This window comes from Anabrus simplex, chromosome 1, assembly GCF_040414725.1.
Source record: "Anabrus simplex isolate iqAnaSimp1 chromosome 1, ASM4041472v1, whole genome shotgun sequence".
NCBI lineage: Eukaryota > Metazoa > Arthropoda > Insecta > Orthoptera > Tettigoniidae > Anabrus > Anabrus simplex.
In genome coordinates, this window is record NC_090265.1 from 1,547,906,000 (window position 1) to 1,547,926,017 (window position 20,018).

Below are 20,018 nucleotides of genomic sequence, written 5' to 3' on the forward strand. Positions count from 1 at the left end.
TGACGTATAAATCCGCTGGCAAGGTTCTGGGGAGAAGGACAAGAGTGCTCCTGCTGTCAAAGAAAATTGCTCTCCACACCATAACTCCTGGTATAGATCCAGAGTGTCCACGCCATACAGCTGGGCTCCAAGATCTCTCACCTGACCTCCTCCTTGCCAACCTATGATGGCATGGCACCAACTCAGAAACGAATTTCATCTCAGAACACAACAGATCTCCACTCCGCTGTCCAATGAGTTCTAGCTTGACACCACTGAAGTCGCAGAGGGCAGTGATGCCAGAGTTAGTGGCATGAACGCTACAGGGCGGCTGGCTCGAAGCTGTCCCTCAAGTAATCGACTTGTTACAGTTTGCTGTGTCACTCTGGTGCCACATGAGGCTCTAATGGCTGCTGCAGATGCAGTATGATCCACCACAGCCCTCTCCGCAATGGCCCTGTGCAGCCGGACATCGGTATTCTTGAGACAGTGACTTCCCGTGACCATTGTTGCAAACACCGGTGCAATAGCGCGGAAAGAACATCTACCATCTTGTATCCCTGTTACACGGCCTCGTTAAAACTCAGTAAGCTGCTGATACTGCCATTTTCGTCTCCTTAAAGGCATGTTTGACTCATACCGACCTGACAACGTTAACACCGTATGATGACTAACGTATAAAGCAAACTTGCTTTGCAAGGTCATAATGGCGCTACTAGCACTACTCTTCGTCGACTAGCGCGCAAATTTGAATAGGCGTCATCTTTCAGATATGCAAACACGCCTCCCAAATTTATTTTATCTACTACTACTCCTTGGGATTTCATTTTCCGCCAGTGCGATTTGACTACTCAAATTAATTTTGATCATATTTACTTCAAACACTCCCCTGCACGAGGAAGATTTATAATAACTCCCAATCACTCTAGAGAATCATATCATTCTAAGTAATAATATGGGAATTACTAAGCTCCCGATATAAATTTCAGAGTATTTCTATTTGACATTAAATCATAAGATTTACCGAGTTTTGTGGCAGTACATTCAAGTGCTCAATAACAGTTTCACACTCTCTTAAGTCTAATTTTTAGAGAAAGAAAATAAAAATAAATATTGGTGAATATAGAAAGATATAGCAAACGATAGAAAAAATGAAAATGGGCAAAACTAGCGAGTTACGTAACATAATCCAAACTTGTTACAAGATGATATGCTGGGAATGTCAAGTTCAGCATAACGAATGAAATACAATGGGCGATTAGTAAGAGAAGCTGTCATGTCAAAAGTTATCTTCTTAGTTAAAGAATAAGTATATTGTACTGTACCTGTCCCGCTGAGCGGGGCTCGGGGAGGATGGCACGAATTCGGTCGTCCTGGGGGGCGGGGACACGGGTCCCACCATATCTGGAGAAGATGTGCTTGTGTCAGCAACGCTTTCACCTGTAACAGAAAGTTCTTACTGAAAAAGAAAATCGTGTCTAATTTTCCTTTGAAAAAATCAAATGATCATAAATATGCCTTTCAATAAATTAAACTCAAATTGATAACGAATGTGCATCTAAAGAATCGTGTTCGAGACACATTTGTATGGAATCTGGAATCGACAAGTGTAGGATTCAGTGCATCGAAATGGGGAAACTGACTCAGCGCCTATGAAACTATCATTAATAACCGAGCGAGTTGGCCTTGGGGTTAGAGGCACGCAGCTGTGAGCTTACATTCAAGAGATAGTGGGTTTGAACCCCACTGTCGGCAGCCCTGAAGATGGTTTTCCGTGGTTTCCAATGTCCATACCAGGGTTGTACCGACTACGGGCGCTTCTTTCCTACTCCTATCCCATCGTCGCCATAAGACCTATTTGTGTCGGTGCGACGTAAAGCAACTTCTTAAAATTAAAATAAAAACTACCACGAATGAAACAGTCAGCTCTCTAGAGTACAGTATGATGAGATGACGTCTCTTTGATAAAAGAGCCTAAGTCTACTTCACATCACAGCCTGCACGGTTGCTAGGTAACAAACTCAGGTCGCTCAGCTACTGCTTCTCCTGGCACAATCATGTTCAATTCTAAAAACTTGACTAGAGTGATCCACGTACACAGCAATGAAGACAAACCCAGATAAAAGTAAGTCCATTATGTCTCCTAGACAGAGTTGAACAGCCCGCAGAACAAGAATATTAACCGTGTCTGTGGCTGGAACGCGGAAATGTTCTCAAGCAAGTACTTCTTTCTCTCACAGTCTGCAAGGTCTCGCCTAGTTTAACATAGCCTTGCCTAGCTTAGCCTAGCCTAGCATCGCATCAGGGACAGAGGTATAACAAACCTATTTCTTCCTTTCTCTCTTCAAAATCAAGAGCATTACATTAGTCTTTTTGCCATGAGAGATCGAGTTGTAAGAGCGACTGTATTCTTCGTTAAAGATACTTTCATGAACCATTCTTTTAGTGTACTTTACAACGTTGTAACATTGCATGGTATGTGAGTAGCTAGTTGCTATGTCTGCGCTATATTTTCACCTACAGAAAGAAACAGAGAATTTCAAGTGTTGGAAATTATGCACAAGACTTTCAGTATTTTTGGTTCACCTATTGTCACATACGGTGATTGCTGGTGATGTGTTGTCTGCACAAGCGTTGGTTATAATTACTTTAGGCTAAATAGGGAAGAAGAGGTCGTGGCCTGAATGTTAAGAATCACTTTGGCAATTGCCTGGAGTTGAAGTGGGAAACTAGACGAAACCACTTCAACGATGGCCGAGAATTCGGATTTTAACCCAATCTGCGACTGGATTACGCAGGGATGAGTGCATCTATATCCACCTTTCAATAATAATAATAATAATAATAATAATAATAATAATAATAATAATAATAATAATAATAATAATAATAATAATAATAAGAGAGAGTTGTAAGGGCGACAATATTTTTCGATATAGGCCTATATTCAGAAAACATCAGGTCAGAAAACCTTGAATGACCACATTGGTCCTGAATTTTTACAATTTAGACGATGATAACCGAAAATCTAAAAAATGGACCATTCTTTTATTCCTTTGCAACGCTGGAAAATTGCATGGGATGTGAGTGACTAGTTGTTATATATTTGAGAATGTTCCCGAAAATCATGTGCAATTATATTATTATTATTATTATTATTATTATTATTATTATTATTATTATTATTATTATTATCGTATAGTTTAAAAATCGGCGATGAATGTGACTTTTGAGAACAACAAGACAAATATATTTGTTACTAAACCCATCTAGGGCAAGGATCAACACTAAATTATTCAGTGACTAACCTGTGAAATACATAACACTGAAATAGGTATAGAACTTATTATGTATATTTCTGCGATTATTTTATGAAACGTGAAGAATGCGCCGTGATCCTCAGACAAAATTAAGTGGGTGGAAGACGAATCACGTTCGTGAGACAGGGCGACCTTAAATGTTGAGGCCAGAAGAAGACCTTGTATTGACCTCACTACCAAATGATACCAGTTTTGTGGTAGGGTTCACTACTGTATTTGTTTACAACGGATGCCATCATTGTTGTTTCAACCAGGATCTGGGGGCATCGTAACCGTCATAGTCGCATATATTTTTTGTATATGAATCGTGCTTAATTGCTAGTGTAGACATGCTGCTTATTTCGGTGTGATTTGAACAAGTTCTTGTTATTTCACTTTCTATTCTACTTATTGCTCAAATACTTTTAATAACATTATAATCATAGTAGCAAGTACTCAATCATACGTCTTTGCTATTTTAGCCACTCTTTATTCTAGAGAAGTAAATTACGATAACACATCCAAATCATTCAAAATTGACAGAATAACAGTATTAAGATTTATTTAATTAGTTTTGTTTTATGAATGATTATGTTGATCTTATTGATTTTTATACTTAGATAGCTTATATTAGAGCACAACACTGAAGATGTTGGGGAAGTTGATTAACTTTTAAGTATTTATAAATACTTACTGTTTAATTTTTGTCGATTTTTTTTTTTAATGATGTCTACATTACAATATTTATTTTCATCTTAGATTCGAGAAGTATTCCCGAAAATACTGGGTAAAGGCTGCGAATGTTAAGGAAAATCAAAAGAAATTAATATCTTTCATTAGAAATAATGACCATAATATATTTCATCTCAGTGCTATAAGTTACGAGGAGGCACTCCGTCGTATCGGGAAATCCTGTGAAGTCTTAACGTCGCAAAACACAGCAAAGCAGCTTATTTCGGTCACATTTTCCTAAATGACAAATACAGCCAGATACAACTGATCACAAAGTGAACGTGGGCACAGAAGATTATCCTTTGAACGGAACTTCAGACACTGGTTCGATACCAGGATACGGCAATTCACATACAGGAAACACAAAATAGGAAAAAGTACTCATGTGAGGAGACGGCACCGGAGGAGAAGTGACGTGGCCTGCCAGGTGTCTTCCTAATTCATCAACTCTCGCTCTTTAATTCCTTGTGGATCAATTCTGAGTGAACTTCATGTTATTTGAGGCGAGGCTAGGCTGGGTTGGCGACAGTTATTCAAACCACTAAAACAACAATCATATATGCCATTTTTACAACTTGAGTTGTTTCGGCAGACTGAGAAACCTAACAGTTAAAAATTAACTCAGTCGAAACTGAGACAGACATTGCTAAATAAAAAATAAAAATCTGCAACAAAGTCAGAAAGCAAAGATGTCATCCATACTGTTGTCTTCGTAGCACTGGATGGACCAGTCAGAGCTTTTGAGACTTCATTTACATTCATTCCCATGTTAACGCACTCAGTGCCCCGTAAATCACAAATCTTTCTTTGTAATTATAAATTGAATTTCCTTTATTCGTAACTGCAATAGGCTATTCATTTATAAATTTGTTGTGGTATTGTAGACCCTTGTGGTTACCTGTAATTTCAGGCAGATTAATAACGAACCGTTTGTACAATACGCATATTATATCGAAATTTTTAACGAACTGTGTTCAGATCTCCATATTTCGAATTTTCAGTCAGTCGAAATGATGTTAACATCCTTCAGCACTGAGAGATATCGAGATTCGGTTGTACTTCCTACACGGTAGCCTTGGATGGGACTGTCGCGTTTGATCCTGTGCGACTATGGCTATGGCTTTCAGGACAGCTTTTGTTGAAAATAAGTTCTGTGGCACAGAAACATTTTTTTTTATCGTGATTCAGAGTTATGCCAAGCCCTTGACGGTAGTCATCCTGAACAATGACGGCTTAAACCTCCATACAATTGAAATCTGCTTACAGGCTATCATTTCCATCAGCGGGAATGCTTGGGACTTAAGTGCAAAGGTACAAGATGACAGTTAATCGAACAAATTACCCATAAGAAAGATTATGGTTGTTTTTCAAGGAGCCAAAAGTATTTATAACCGAGTTGAACACGGACGTGCTATTTCATGCTGTTCAATTTTAAAGACAGGGTACGTCGGAATCCACATATATATGCATGCATGTAGAAAGTTAGATAGATAGATAGATCCTGAAAACTGGTCGGATACTAAACAGCCCTACCGTCAGCTTAATAGATAACCTAGCCGTCACTGAAGAGGTTTGCTAGAGAAGTTAGGAGTTATGTAGTTTCCCGTTACTTTCTTCATCAAGTCAGAATATGCCTTTACATATTAATCTGCCACATCCACCGAGATATATACACCAGCCGATCCTATGAATGACACTTTCACACTACTTTTTGTAGAGACTGACTTCATAAGGAATGGTTTTAATAGCATCCGTCAAACCTCAATCACTTTCGTATTGTCAGTGCCAAAGACCAGACCGAGATAGAAAGTAACAAAAATTGTCTTAGCCCATACCAGGAGAAGTAGACCACTCTGTGCTCTGAAAAGGCCATAGAGCCTACTCCTATAAATAATTTTACTAAAGTTGGATCTGGGCTTATCAAGACAGCGAAAGAGGTAAAAATTAAAAGTAGCCCCCAGCGTCCAAGCATCTTGGATGTGAGTTGTTCTCCATCTACTGTACAGTTCCATCAGGAACATTGTGTCCGCGCAAGGCCAGCGTGTTCACTTTGTTTTTATTAAAGGGACGTACTGTGTTTCAAATTTGTCACATCTCTGTCATATTTTGAATTACAAATAGCACATTATGACTCACCTAAACATATTTCAGCTCGGGAGTTTCATGTTTCAGTTGATGCCAACGTGGTGGGACTACCAATGAATGATTATGATGGTGATGCACAAGACTGAAAAAAATCATCGCACTCTACATTGTAAAGCCCTGTAACCAACATTTGAACCCGAGAAGTGCTGGAATGAATTTTTGACCGTTTAAATATCGGAAAATGCTAGCAGGAAAATGCGATTCTATTTCCCACTTGCATTTGTGTGCCGTATGTTTATATCACTTCATTTAACGCCTAGAGACAGTTCAGTTTGGAGTAAATGTTTATGAAACCCATGACAACAGCAATACCGTATTGGGGAAGTTTCCAGAGATTGAATATTGAATATAGCTGCCATCTGACCCCAACTTGGCAGGTTCGATCCTGGCTCAGTCCGGTGGTATTTTAAGATGCTCAAATACGTCCGCCTCGTGTTGGTAGATTTACTGGCACGTAAAAGAACTCCTACAGGACTAAATTCCGGCACCTCGGCGTCTCTGAAAACCGTAAAAGTAGTTAGTGGGATGTAAGGCCAATATTATTATTATTATTATTATTATTATTATTATTATTATTATTATTATTATTATTACTATCTCAGAATTCGCCGAAGATGATTGCGAAGGCCTATAGCTGGAAATTCTATTTCTTACCAAGTACAAGGGCATCTTCACCGACCCTTGTCCCTCCAGACCACCTGATACACAACTGATACACGACTGTGGAGGCAGAGAAACAAGACGGGAAGTAGAAAGCTATGGGGAGAATAACCTGAGGTTGTATCGCTACAAAATACAGTCATCAGGAGGAGCTGTTATTCCCTGTTCCCTGTTAAGTATTATATCATTATTATACAGGGTACCGAGCTCGATAGCTGCAGTCGCTTAAGTGCGGCCATTATCCAGTATTCGGGAGATAGTAGGTTCGAATCCCACTGTTGGAAGCCCTGAAGATGGTTTTCCGTGGTTTCCCATTTTCACACCAGGCAAATGCTAGGGCTGTACCTTAATTAAGGCCACGGCCGCTTCCTTCCCACTCCTAGCCCTTCCCTGTCCCATCGTTGCCATAAGACCTATCTGTGTCGGTGCGACGTAAAGCAAATAGCAATATATATATATACACACAGAGTTGAAGTGAACACACTTTCAAGAGTTGTTAACGGATTTTGACTGAGTACTTTGATATAAGGAACCTGAGAGCGCTGGCGAATCTTTTTTTTTTAAAATCTCGACTACGTTTGTGTTTGTTTACATCGAATTTGTTTTGATTTTAGAACTGAACTGCCTTTGCTTACGTTTACTCGGCGCAGTATCATTTGACTACTTGCCAAAGTACATGGACTTCTGTAATCAGTATAGTGATTCGTTCTTCATTTGCTGCTCATGGTACAAGTTAAAATTCTTTCATCATTTTGTGACCTAACGATGACTAATTTATGAAATGAAATTCATATCTCCTATTCAGAGATAGATGCTTTTCGCACCTAACATTGCGGACGCGAACTAGACGTTGTGTGGTGCTTACATCAACGTTGTGTACTCCTGATCTTGAAGTGGGTAAAGAGTTACAGGACTTCGGATTTGGTATCGTCTTATAGGTGAAAAATGAAAATCCACAGCCTGTTTTCAGTCATTCGAACGGGTCAAGAATGGGATGAATGAAGCCCCATCTAGTGGCGAGAATAGGAATTGTGCCGGCTGCCGAAGCCTGTCGCACTCCCCTGGGACAATGATCAATGAATGACAGATGAAATGAAAATGATATTGAAGAGTGTTTCTGGAATGAAATATGACAGGAAAAACCGGAGTACCCGGAGAAAAACCTGCCCCGCCTCCGCTTTGTCTAGCACAAATCTCACATGGAGTGACCGGGATTTGAACCACGGTACCCAGCGGTGTGAGGCCGGTGCGCTGCCACCTGAGCCACGGAGGCTCCGTCTAATGGGTAAAAATAAAAATGATATTTCAGTAAGTTACACAAAGTTGTCATGGCTCATGAACGCTATGTTCTCACAGATCTCTTTTATGCAGCTGAAAAAGTGAGTATAAGATGGTGAAGATCAGGACGAGGATACATCTGTACATCTCTTAAGTTCCTACCTGTTGCTCTCTGTTCATTTCAAATGCAGTTGCATCTACGTCGGATGCATTATTTACATGACCTACTTTCCTTATCTCCGGCAATAACAAGTTCTTATGCGTCATTACTCAGCTTGAAGCGTTAAAATCGCACCCGTATTATTGCTGTTACAGGGACGTCAGATAAGGAGCCTTCTCCCGCCCGATCCGCAGTAGTGGTCGTCAACAATCGGTCATTACATAAAGCCAAGACCTACATTATTCTGTTGTTTTTTGTGCTATTAATTCCTTACGCACGGTATACGCAGAAGTATTAATGTCGTCATTATTGGTCGTAAAAACTGTTGTGCACAACACTGACCCCATTGGCCTATAAGAGTTTTCGTCTGATTTAAAAATCGTAATTACAGAAAGAAGGAAATAACACTTCGCTACGTATTAGAAAACACTCTCAAAAGATGACGCAGCTCATTCACGTTACTTGATTGATAATAGGAAATATATAATTTCATAATCGTAATCTAAGTACTAGGGTAATGTTATTAAAAATACGAGCAATCGAGACGTTAAACAAAAGGCATAATTACGTAAAAATAAAGGAGGCTAGTATTCGTGGTCATGATCATAAAATCACATAAAACCGCAAGGCTACTTGCAAAATTTATATTGTCAGGACCAAGTTATTTCAGAGCGTTGAGGCTCTTGCTGTAGAGGCCTAGATTCTGAAGACCAATGGGTTTGAATACCGCGGTCGGTCATACACAAACTATTCTCATCTCAACTCCAGTAAATTCTGCGGCATGTCTTCCGATGGGCAGACCTGTTGCCTTCATTTTCTAGCAGGTTTTGGGTGTACAAGAATGGGAAAGGGCTAGAATTTGGAAGGAAGCGGCCGTGGTCTCAATTAAAGGACATTTGCTTGGTGTAAAAATTGGGAAACTCTGGAAAAATCACCTTCAGGGCTGCCGAAGGTGGGGTTCGGAACGACGATATCCCGAATGCAAGCTCACAGCTATGTGACCCGAACCGCGCAGTCATCTCGCTTGGTGCTGTTGCTTCTTGGTGGTAGTGTTAGAGATTGCTGTTTTAAGGGACAAAACAACGGATTATCGGCCGTTGTTAGCACTGATAAGAGGAGGAAAAGGGAGTGGCCCGACCTCTCAAGAATGGAGGTTTTTAAGAACGGAAAGAGCCATAAAACGCGTAGGAATGAAAGACTCCTTTAGTCTAAAAACGCAAGTTAATTTTGTCACAGTTAAAAAAGAACAAGAGCTGACTAAGGGATGTCGAAACATATAAAAGAGAGGAGTGAACAAGTTAGTGCAAGTTCACAAGTTATGATCCATAGGGCATGTTACGTTCCTAATCCCAAGTCGAACGTATCCGACGTCCCATATTTGACACCTGATCAGAGTTCAGATGGGTAATAGACCGATGTTCTTCTCCACCTGAAAACCTAATATGAAGTCAATTTCTAGGACACAGTACGTTAGCGAACACAGGGTCAACATGGGAAAAGCTCTTCTAAATCCTAGATATAGCCTCTACTCAATTATGCTTCCTAGTACTGTCATACTGCGTATCTCAGTGTGCTCGATGAAAGTGCGTATGTGAATTAAAATACTGTACAGTATTTATAACGATAACGATGAGATCAAAAGTGCACATTTTCATATGAATTAATCCTCAGACGTGCAGTAAACGTCACAATGACGCCTGATGGTATAGGATACGAATAGTTCGACCAAAGCATGGTGAGGCAAGGCCACGCTGAAGGTGCGAGACAACTGCGCAACAACATCCTGGTGAGACTGCTACCCGTCACACAGAGTGGGCGTGTGGGAAGTAGACCAGCTACGGCGACGCCGCGAAAGCAAGACCACTCAGTTTGTTTGATGAGATTTGTGTTATTGCCTGGTTGAATTTTCAAATGAATGAAGGCTAGGAGAAACTCAATAACAATTGTTGTTGTAAGTAGAATATTCTGAATTTTCTTCACTGTGCTTCAATCTTGTTGTCAGAAATGTCTTACTGCAGTTGCAAAAAAGGCAGTGACGCAATATCCATTGGTCTCTTCATAAATCTGACAGTTTACAAACTATTATTATTATTATTATTATTATTATTATTATTATTATTATTATTATTGATTTCTGCAGTAAATGGACTGCAAAATGGTTCCTTTAACGTTACAGTTAATCTCCTGACTCAGGTGTTTCGTATTTACGCACTCATATACGGGCCTAACCAGTTACACTACGCAAACAATATGTTCTATAAGAGACTCGTGTTAACGTGTACATCATGAAGGAAACTGATGAGAAAACTTCAAAATTAGTGACCTTTAAACCTGAGTAATATGCTATCCAAAATATCATTCCTCTAGATCGAAAGCTTGACTATAATGGTTAAACAAAGCACGAAACATTTATCTGTGCAAATCGCAAATTAATAACTTAATATATTATTATATTACAAGTTTATGTCAATATACCAACTTCTGAGTTGAAATGTAAGACTCTTTTCTCCTGCTGGTACATTTAGAGGTAATTCTCCATTGGATAACTACACAGTGTAAATCGTGTTATTTACAGGATAGACCATGGTATTACGTCTGTATATTAAAACTCGTTATTAGGCGTATGACGTTAAGTATTATAAGCATTGCGGGGAGATGAAGGGTGATAACAGTTATAGTCCGACGAATAATGTGGGTAACAGCCAAAAGGAAGGGAAGGCCCAAGAGGGAGAGTTCCTTAGGCTTCAAAAATGTAACACTGTCAGGCCCGGTAAGGAACAAGAGTTCATTGGACAGGAAAAATGAAAGAGAAGAGACTGGCATAAGGATGTGGACGTGATTTGTGAATGAATCAGGTCGAGACAGAATTAACACAAGAGAGTATGCCCACGTGTTATGGTCGTTCAGGTAGTTACGTGCAAACACTTCCAGAGTTAGTAAAATCTAGATTGCATAAATGATATCCCACGTAGTTCTATCCTATTCTTTAAGACTCTTGATTTTGTCATCCTTTATTCATCGTTTATAAATGTTCCCAAACACTTGAAGAAAACGGCTTTCGTAAATGCCCGTTTCTTTAGCTGAATGGTCAGCAATATGGCCTTCGATTCAGAGGGCAATGGGTTCAACTCCGACCGGACCTGATCTATTTTAACTGCGTAAGAATAATTCCTCTGGCTCGGAGACTAGGTATTTATGTTCATAATAATACACTTGTCTTTATTTACCTACAACACACCACACTACTAATCACCACACGCAATAGTGAATACATCCCTCCATACAGGATTGACGTCAGGAAGGGTAACCGGCCGTAAAACTGGGCCAAATCCACATCAACTGCCGACGCCAATAAATTGGGAAAAAGCCTGGAGGATAAACATCTTTTGTTAATTCTATAAAATAAATAACGACTGTGATATATATACGATCAAGTCTCATACTGCGTGATTTAGACAAAATTGAAAGTTATCACTCTGTGAACTTGCTTACGGCGTTATAGATACTCTCCGGTATCTGGAAGCATACGGCATGCATATTATAAGCTCCAATTTAGAAACAATGAATGCGATCCATGTACGGTATGTGGGGATGCACCGGCTCTGGGAAGCTGTCCAGCAGGAGATGTGCCAGCTGTCTTGTTGTGCGGCCCAGTTACCAGCCAGTAACCTTCCTCAACGATATTAATACTCTGAGTGACCAAGGTTCGCGATGTATCGTAGCGATTGTCCACTCATTACTGGACAAACGTCGTGAACGTTCTTATTCCTCCAGCTCTTATTCCTTCCAAGATAATCCCATAGATCGTACAAGAGAGAAAATTAACGTCAAAATTCAGGAACCCTACAGTACATCATTTGTAAGTAGAAATGAGATCGTATATATCAGAACTTGTTGAATTAGGATCGTCCTACATCATTTCATTAAACTAAAAATTATGAGAAGCCAAAATATTCTAGAAATATCGTGATAACCATGACTATCAACCCATATAAATAATAATAATAATAATAATAATAATAATAATAATAATAATAATAATAATAATAATAATATGTTTTTACTGACTACAATACACGTACTGCACTGTGTAAACAAAGCTAAAGGGCTTTCGTAAGAGAGCCTCTTCTTTAAAGAGCAAACCTTCTAACAATGGGGTGGTGGTTATCATGTTTTAAGGCGAAATACAACGAGATAATAATTCCTTTTGAAATCTAATCATAGGAGAAAGAGGAAAAGGCTCGATCGACTCTTAGAAGAAGGAGATGAAATGGAAGGACTACCGCATAACGGTTTCCTAGAACTCACAAACTTTTTCACGTGGTTTAACGTCGCACTAATGTATACAGGTTTTCGTCGGTGGTTAAGAAAGGAAAGGTCTAGGACTGGAAACGAAATGACCGTGGTATTAATTAAGGTAAAGCTTCATCAGTTGCCTGATGTTAAAATGGAAAACCATGGAAAAGCATCTTCAGGCCTGCCGATACTGTAGATGTATTCTATCCTCTGCCTAAAGAGGTGAATATTCTAACAATGTAATTAAGCAGATACAAAATTAAACTTGGTGCTAGCAAGTCATTATTAGCTGCCCGATTTGAAGCAAGTAGGTAAGGTAAGGGTTATTCTGCCCGAAGGCAGGTCCGAACCTCCGCAGAGGTGTTCCTGAGCCGGAGTTTACGTGCGGTAGGGTGGCCAGTTTCTTTCCGCTCCTCCATTCCCTTACCCCCCACCAACAGCGCGTGGCAACCCATCCAACTCCTGACCACGCCCAATGTTGCTTAACTTCGGAGATCTCACGGGATCCGGTGTTTCAACACGGCTACGGCCGTTGGATTGAAGCAAGTAAAATTATGTAAAATTATGTATTTGAAAATGAAGTGCAAAAGTCGTTCCGTGGCGGAAAATGAAATCCCAACACCAAGAAAAAGACATTGGTTTAGAGGAATGAAACTTAGGCTAAGGAGCTGTCTAGGTAACATATTTATTTAATTAAAATTTCCAGATCACAGGTTCAAGTATGAGCGTGAAGACGTGTTCATAATAATACACTTGTCTTTATTTACCCTACAACACACCACACTACTAATCACCACACGCAATAGTGAATACATCCCTCCATACAGGGTTGACGTCAGGAAGGGTAACCGGACGTAAAACTGGGCCAAATCCACATCAACTGCCGACGCCAATAAATTGGGAAAAGGCCTGGAGGATAAACAGCTTTTGTTAATTCTATAAAATAAATAACGACTGTGATATATATACGATCAAGTCTTCTGTTACGTTAAACTTCTCGTCTCTCTTAGATATGTTCGGTGTAGCAGCAATCGACTCCACGGAAATAACTCATTTTTAAAATCTTGAAAATATTTACGATGTCTCATACTGCGTGATTTAGACAAAATTGAAAGTTATCACTCTGTGAACTTGTTTACGGCGTTATAGATCTCTCCGGTATCTGGAAGCATACGGCATGCATATTATAAGCTCCGAGCCAGAGGAATTATTCTTACGCAGTTAAAACAGATCAGGTCCGGTCGGAGTTGAACCCATTGCCCTCTGAATCGAAGGCCATATCGCTGACCATTCAGCTAAGGAAAGGAACATTTACGAAAGCCGTTTTCTTCAAGTGTTTGGGAACATTTATAAACGATGAATGTTAAGAGGATGACAAAATCGAGAATCTTAAAGAATAGGATAGAACTACGTGGGATATCATTTATGCAATCTAGATTTTACTAACTCTGGAAGTGTTTGCATATAACGACAGTCTAAATCAAACTACCTGAACGACCATAAAACGTGGGCATACTCTCTTGTGTTAATTCTGTCTCGACCTGATTCATTCACAAATCACGTCCACATCCTTATGCCAGTCTCTTCTCTTTCATTTTTCCTGTCTGATGAACTCTTGTTCCTTACCGGGCCTGACAGTGTTACATTTTTGAAGCCTAGGGAACTGTTCAGAAACATGCTTTCAGTGCATACAGTAAATATGAATTCATTCGTACCGCATGGCTTGTCAGGTAGATTGTGTGGAGTACGAATTACTAAAAACTGATCGTTTAAGTATAGCCAATATAGAATATGCAGTTATTGTGTCTATAAAATTTATGTTGGTTAAACTTATACCACTAGTTCGTTCTTGGACCGAGATGACGTTCTCTGCCTCCTCTCCACTAACTACACAATCAAGGCCGAGGTCGAATTAAGAATCTATACAAGGTCTATGACTGGAGCACCCGACCTCGTAGTCCGGAAATCAATTCGTCGCCAACGGAGAGTTACAAAGCGACACAGATTAGTCATAGTCTGAAAATAACTTGTGGAGCGCAAGTTACAACAAGGAATGGGGCATGTGCTATATTTGGCTCATTGTTCCAGTATTGTGAATTCGGCTGACTTTTCTCTTATTATGGACACTTTTGGCCATCTGTTATCATCATCAGTTCGGATTTACACAACTGCATCTTGCAGTATCTCTTATAAAAATTACGACAAGACAGCGATAAAGTCTTATCTGAACTGGCTTCCTTACACCACGTGATTTTCCGAATGTAGGTCATGTTCTGTTGCATCCTCGTCGGAATCATGCATCTAACGCGACGTCCATTGCAAGGTTAAGATACTTCAAGCTTTTGAGGATATTCTCCTTGACATCGATGGAGCTACACAAAAACTATTGCCATACACTACGGCTGCATTCGGACATGAGAGCATTATACAGGAGGCTCTAATAAATGCTGTGTACTGAACACAGAAACACCAAGGTCGATAGCTACAGTCGCTTACGTGTGGTCAGTATCCAGTATTCGGGAGATAGTGGGTTCGAACTCCACTGTCGGCAGTCCTAAAGATGGTTTTCTATGGTTTCCCATTTTCACACCAATACAATGCTGGGGCTGTACCTTCATTAAGGCCACGGCCACTCCTAGCCCTTTCCTCCTCCATCGTCGCCATAAGACATATCTGTGTCGGTGCGACGTAAAACAACTTGTAGAAATTGAACACAGAAACCACCCGTCAATCTGACAGATTTTGTAACAGTCAAACGAGACACGAATAGTCGAAATGATGTTGTAAGTCATTATTTACGCAATTTTCATTGGACAGTTCTAAATGTGTTGCTGATATAGTCCGTCTGCTACGTCATTAGTTCGGAGGCTGGTCGATCCCCAAATAGCACAACCAAAGGTTATAGGGAAATTGCAAAAACCGATGGAGGCGCTATAATGAGCAGTGCTAGGGATAGTGAGGAGTGAAGTAGTTCGCCATTACCTTCTCACTGGGCCATTGAGTGCTATTACAGCACCTTTCATAACATCCGGCTTATACTCAGCACCACAGCTTCCACACCATCATAGCCATAAATGAACTGAGACTTCAGTGGAAGCTACACTTCGCTCTAGCCTATGCCAAGAAACAGATGCAAAAGTACTTCATCCATCAATATATAGCAACAAGTGCACTAAAGTGTATTCCGACAACCTAGGAACATGGTTTCTTAGAGTTTAATTTCAAATCTCCGTTAAAGAGTGGTCTTACAACAATAACATCATAGGCATTCACTTCATATCTCCCACGCATATATAAACCCTGTGGATACCCATAACAAACATATTTATAGATTCAATTGTTTCTGAGAAAAGTGTACCTGAGAGGATCTTATACAACAGGCACCACGAGCTCACATCTGCGCATGCGAGAGCACTTTCAGAACGTTTCACATGCTGCCGAAAACAGTTTGGCTGTATGGCAAACGATATTCGCTTATTCTGGGCAATGGAAAGACGGTAAAATAAGAAATTCACATGTCGCTTGTCCGAGTTCAGTAGCACGATGCACAGCAGGCTGCTGTAGACGGCTGAGGCGTAGATAGACATAGGCAATGTCCAAATATCACGAGTTCGATTCCCGTCCAGGAATTTGAAGATACATTTCGCCATTCACTCACATATATTACTAATTAAACTGCTAATGATTAATTAATATTAGTCATTTCATTGGTTTACATTATGAAATATAACCGATTTCTTGTTCATTCTTACGTCCAAGTGAATATCGCGATGCAATTTACTATCTACAGTCTGATATCCTTGCATGTCTGTACGTATCCCTCTTACTCTTTACAGCTGTAATTCCCGTAATGGAGGAGCTTGTAAGCGGTACGCCAGCCGTGTTGCGGTGCAGACTGAAGTAACCGAATTAGGGATGCCGGACTCCGAAAGTACATTGCCGCTAGGAAGGTACATTTGAGTGGGGACCATATAACTGATCGCCTCCCATGTGCCACGAGAATGCTGAACTTTGCGTGGGAGCTTTTCTGTGGAGCTACGGGGAGATCCGCGTATACCCTGAACCCAACGCCTGATATGATTCTAAGTACGTTACCACCTCTTACCGAAGTGGTCGGTTTAGCGTTAATTGCTGGGGTTGGTTTACCTCACACGGTGTCGGGATGTTGTTTAAAATTCCAGGAACTCTCGATGCGGAGATTTATGAATAGCTTTCCACTCTCCGGATGAGTTCAGTATTGAGCATAATTTATCCCGAAGGATATCGTGTTAGCTTTCAGCAGGATAACCATCCAGTTTGTGCCTCGAAGGCAGTTCAGCAACGGTTTGCTTTGCAGGTAAGGATCGAGGCGAAATCTTGGCCTCCGAATAATCCTGACCTGAACCCCACTGAGAATGTTTAGGATTTAATGAAGAGGACTCTGCGGGAAAGCCGTTGTCGCCCAAGATCAAAAGAAGAGCTATGGGCCGTGGACAATAGTGCTCTGGGAAGAAGGGGTTCCTCCAGACCCTCGCTGCTTCTGTGCATTATCGACTTCGAGCGGTCATAAGAGCTCGAGATTCGGTAGACCCGATGCTGATTAATTTTTGTTTCTGTATTTTTCTGTCATGTTTAGTCCTCGAGCGCAAAGACAAAATTCTAGGGAATGAGTAAACACTACTCGCTATCTGTGTAACGTCCACATCTCTGCTAGCAACGAGCAACCAGAATAATAATAATAATAATAATAATAATAATAATAATAATAATAATAATAATAATAATAATATTTTCCTCTCATTTCAGTGAATATTCTGAGGTATTTTAAAGCGTCGACTTCACATTCCAATTACTCGGCATTGAATTAACTTATTACACTGTAACGAACATTAGCATGTTTTATCCTGCTTTCAATGATGCTAAAGATAATAGGCGGTTTATATAATAAAAAATATTGGTAAGTTTGTGTTGAGAGTTATAATTCCATACATTTTTAATTAATCGTATCCACTAATTAGGCCTACATGAGCCCCTCTCCTGATATTCTGCCTGTGACAGTTTTTTTTTTTAATTCCTTGTTGTTTAAGAAATATCCTGTGGTAATGTTTAGGCTACTCTCCCTGTATATGTGCATTGTAGGTTAAGATATTTGGAATAATTAAAATGCTACTTACACAGTTTAAACGAGCATTCTGCATTAACGTGCAACTGCAGTAATGATGACGTATTCAAAAAACACGGTGACATGTTTGAAACCCACAATAAGTGGAAGGAGCGTGTGGAATTAAAGGTTTCACTAGATCAGTGAATAATAAAGTATTTAATTTATATTTGCAATATACATTTGCCGAAGAATACTTTCATAACAAAATAGTTACGAAGTAAGAGTAACAATTAGTATTTAGAGTTAAGTCCTGACGCTCTATGTATAAGAACAGCTCTTTTCTACCTAGACAAGAAAAGCATGTGGTCGACAGCAATATTGTAACTTAACACACAGACATTTGAAGCGCTATAATTTGCACAAGAGTTATTTCACGGCGCACTGTACTGAATTCTTCCTTAAGCTCCTCTAACAACTCTTTATCTGTTTGCTTCTCTCTGTCGAGCGCGCGTAGACGTGCCCCAAAATCTTAACCCCGTTAGTTAAAAATTGAAGATACAGACAGTCCCTTTTAATGAGTCAGATATGCAAACAAATGTGTCAGCATAGAAACACGAACTGAGAGAAATTAGGAAGAAAAGTGAAATGATTTCCATACTAAAGCCTTCGTCTATAGGATAAAGGAGAAGCCGTGATAGCTTTTATTTGTTGCACAATGTGTAAAGGGGATGCAAAGATACTTCATACTTATTCAAGAATACTATTGCTTATAACATCCATAAGTTACAGAGCAGCCTGAACCTAATCGAGGATGAGTTTAATGTTTGTCTCTTCACAGAGTGTCACTCCGTGTGAGGTTTGTGCTGGACAAAGAAGCGGGACAGGTTTTTCTCCGGATTCTACGGATTTCGCTGTCATCTTTCATTCCAGCAACACTCTCCAATATCATTTCATGCCATCTGTCAGTCATTAATCATTTCCCCAGAGGAGTACGACATGCTTGGGCAGCCGACAATTCCTATCCTCGCCGCTAAGTGGGAGCTTCCTTCATTCCATTCCTGACGCGATCGAATGATTGGAAACAGGCTGTGGATTTTCATTTTCTTCACAGAGTAGGCCTATTAGAAACACCATAATACTTTTTCTTATATTAGGAACCGAAAACAAAACAAATAAATTCGAGCTTCGTGTTCAACTTAAAAGAATCGTTCGGCGGTGGTGGTGGTGGTGGTAGTGGTGATTATTGTTTTAAGAGGAAGTACAACTAGGCAGCCATCCTCAGTCGTCGGGGCCGATGACCTTAGATGTTAGACGCCTTTAAACAACAAGCATCATCACAAGAACGCACAACATTTTTTTAAATAAACTTTCTCTTAACAATAAAACTGGCAACTATACCTTAAAATGGTCATTATTTTTGTGTATAAAGATAAGTTTTATTCAATTTTATAGAAAATTCATAGCAATACTAGATGTTAAAAATGAGTACAGAACATCGAACATGATTCTAAATATTTACGAGAGGTCAAGAATATCGGTAAATCCGTACATCTTGGAATAAAATAAAACACTGACCATCACTGCTACATCTCGAGTCCACCTTCCGCCGCTTCAGTTTCAAGTCTTGGAAGAGGCTCATTGTGTCCAACTCACACGGGGTTCTCGTAAGGGTCATAATTCCTGAAAAGAAGAAAACATATTGGATTAATACAAACTATCACTCAGGGACCATAGGGGAAAGACAGTCGATAAAATCATATAATACAATAACTCGTTGGGATATTAATGAGCAAGAATTAAGTGATAAAGAATAAATATAAAATGTATATGATATGGACTAATAAATATGACACATCCCCCAACTAAGCCACAGGTTTAGCTCATAAACGCCAAGTCATATTATGGTTATCGCATGAACTCATTCAAAACTTAAACCAACGAAAGGTATATGAGGAAACAAGCGCAACCACGCTGTTCGAGGTTTTAGATCACGACGAACTTTGAGAACGACGGCTCTTGACATAGCAGGAAGTCTGCTTTTGGTAGAAGATGGCACGAAATCTAGATATCTTTGTAATTTAGTATATTAATTCATGCAAGACAGTAAGACTGGTAAGCTGTAGTGATCCATTTTTGATCGCGAGCTGATGGTGGCTATCATGAGTTTGTTTTGAGTCCAGCTATTTTTGCACCTTTTCAAGGAACGTTCTGGAATTTGTATTTTCATTTATGACGAGGGTTACATCTAATATAAATCATGGTTTATCTCGAAGCTCATGCCTTAAGTCTAACGATTTGGATGCTGTTGTTATACAGTACACAGGGCTTACAAGTTTCGTCCTTAGGGTTGACCGCAGTGGAAGTGAAAGCTAGAAGTCGAGCCTAT

General features: G+C 39.8%; 1 protein-coding gene across 1 annotated transcript in view; it reads right to left on the reverse strand.

Annotated features, from left to right (window-relative positions):
* Hr4 (Hormone receptor 4) overlaps positions 1 to 20,018 on the reverse strand; it is a 94,971-nt gene that overhangs the window by 71,997 nt on the left and 2,956 nt on the right. Inside the window, exons 2-3 of the mRNA XM_068229130.1 lie at positions 19,208 to 19,312; positions 1,305 to 1,419 (exon numbers count right to left, since the gene is read on the reverse strand). Of these exons, the coding sequence (XP_068085231.1) occupies positions 1,305 to 1,419; positions 19,208 to 19,312 (220 nt within the window). The remainder of the gene's footprint in view (positions 1 to 1,304; positions 1,420 to 19,207; positions 19,313 to 20,018) is intronic.